General features: G+C 37.4%; 1 protein-coding gene across 3 annotated transcripts in view; it reads right to left on the reverse strand.

Annotated features, from left to right (window-relative positions):
* Nucleotides 1–1,575, reverse strand: part of LOC100160110 (uncharacterized) — a 2,362-nt gene extending 787 nt beyond the window's left edge. Inside the window, exon 1 of one of the 3 annotated variants that reach the window (XM_016802882.2) lies at nucleotides 873–1,575. In XM_016802882.2, coding sequence (XP_016658371.1) covers nucleotides 873–1,431 — 559 coding nt within the window. In that variant the 5' untranslated portion in view covers nucleotides 1,432–1,575. 3 annotated transcript variants of the gene reach the window in all.
* Between the last annotated feature and the right edge of the window lie 260 nt (nucleotides 1,576–1,835).

Raw genomic sequence — 1,835 nt, forward strand, 5'->3', positions numbered from 1 at the left:
TTTAACTTTAAACCATTTTTTTGAATTTTTCCGACATTTACTTAATTAGGTATAGACAATTTCAGACATTTTTATAATATATCTCAACACGAAAACACGACAAACACTCAAAGAGTGAAAAAAAAAAGTATTTTAAAGACGTATTTTGAATTTTCCTGCAAATGCGAACAACATAATAATATCATTACTTAATAATGACGATAATGCATCGCACACGTGTTGTATATGCGATAATATAATCGTCAAGGTAAGCATTGATCATTGATTTCAAAGGCATAATTAGGTACTAATGTGAAGTTTTTTATTAATTATATACTTTTCCTGCTCATTTTTTTGAATTGTATAGAATACCTAGGATTTCTATGTAACACCGGATTCAACACTTTGCCGGTAACCTATATATTATTGTATTTACGTATTCACATATTAAGCTGAATATTCATACTGTGTATGATGTTTATACCGACGTGTATTTCATATTATAAAATATTTTATACTTAATACGTAAAACATAATATATTTCAGTAAAATTATTGTAAACAATTTGATCGATTGCACTATATATATCGTGAATCATAATATATTAACTAAACATTATAATATAATAATTATATATTTATTATTAACGATATAACATACATATATCCACGATGAAAAGATTATTAATATAATATTTATTAAGGTTATGAAAAACACACAAAGTTCTTGTCAACTTTTTCACAACGTGCACGAACCTGCGCATTTCCAGCATCCGTTGCATTCGTCATCCCTTGTACAACTAACATATTCAAAACTTTGAGAATAAGTTTTGGTTGTATAGCACCATTGATTTCCCAAGCTGCAATATGACCAACAGTAGTTTTTGTGACAACCAAATTCACGACATGACTGATCGGCTGCTTTCGAAATTACTGATACCAAACCTCCAACGGCAGCAGTTACACCTCCAATTCCTGCCACTATTGGTGCTAATGGGCCTGTCGCGAGTGATCCTGCGGCTATAATACCACCGGTAGCTGCTATTACATCTCCGGCTGTACCAGCTCCATGGGCTGCATGGTCCGTACCTGATCCGCGCTTTGTTAAGGCATGATCTGTATCTGATTCGCGCTCTGCTAAGGGTGATCCTTCGTCTATAAAATCACCGGTAGCTGCTATTACATCTCCGGCTACAGCAGCTCCTCCAGCTGCATGATCCGTACCTGATCCGCGCTTTGTTAAGGCATGATCCGTATCTGATTCGCGCTCTGCCGCGAGTGATCCTTCGTCTATGATACCACCGGTAGCTGCTATTACATCTCCGGCTGCAGCAGCTCCTGCAGCTGCATTATCCTTGTCTGATCCGCGGTTTGTTAAGGTGTTCCCGGATATCACTGTCGAAGGATGAACAGCATGCGCACATATTAAAACAAATATAACAACAGCAAACATATTTTCAACTTTGTGGAGTACTATTTTTTTTTAAATTTGTATACGGTATAAAACACTTTGTTGTCTGAAACTCGGAATTCGCCATTTATATGTGCCACGAGGGTCCCCACCAGAACTCATTTACTCTCGTGGATTTCCATGTAATAAGCCACACTTGCTGAATTATCGGCGCATCCGTTTCTCATTAGTCGATATGGACTATTAATTGCCTGATTAACGTCATTATTATATTAGGTACTGTAACGAAAATATTAAACACCGGCAAGAATTGATTATTGATAAGAAGTGTCTACTGGTAAGGGTTATCTCTGATAGGTATGGATGGGAGGGGAGGGAGCAAGGCCGGGCACGTTCGCCACAGCATAGCTCGAACCATAGGCCGGGTGGGGTATCGGGATTTGTGG

Source organism: Acyrthosiphon pisum, chromosome A1 (assembly GCF_005508785.2).
Source record: "Acyrthosiphon pisum isolate AL4f chromosome A1, pea_aphid_22Mar2018_4r6ur, whole genome shotgun sequence".
NCBI lineage: Eukaryota > Metazoa > Arthropoda > Insecta > Hemiptera > Aphididae > Acyrthosiphon > Acyrthosiphon pisum.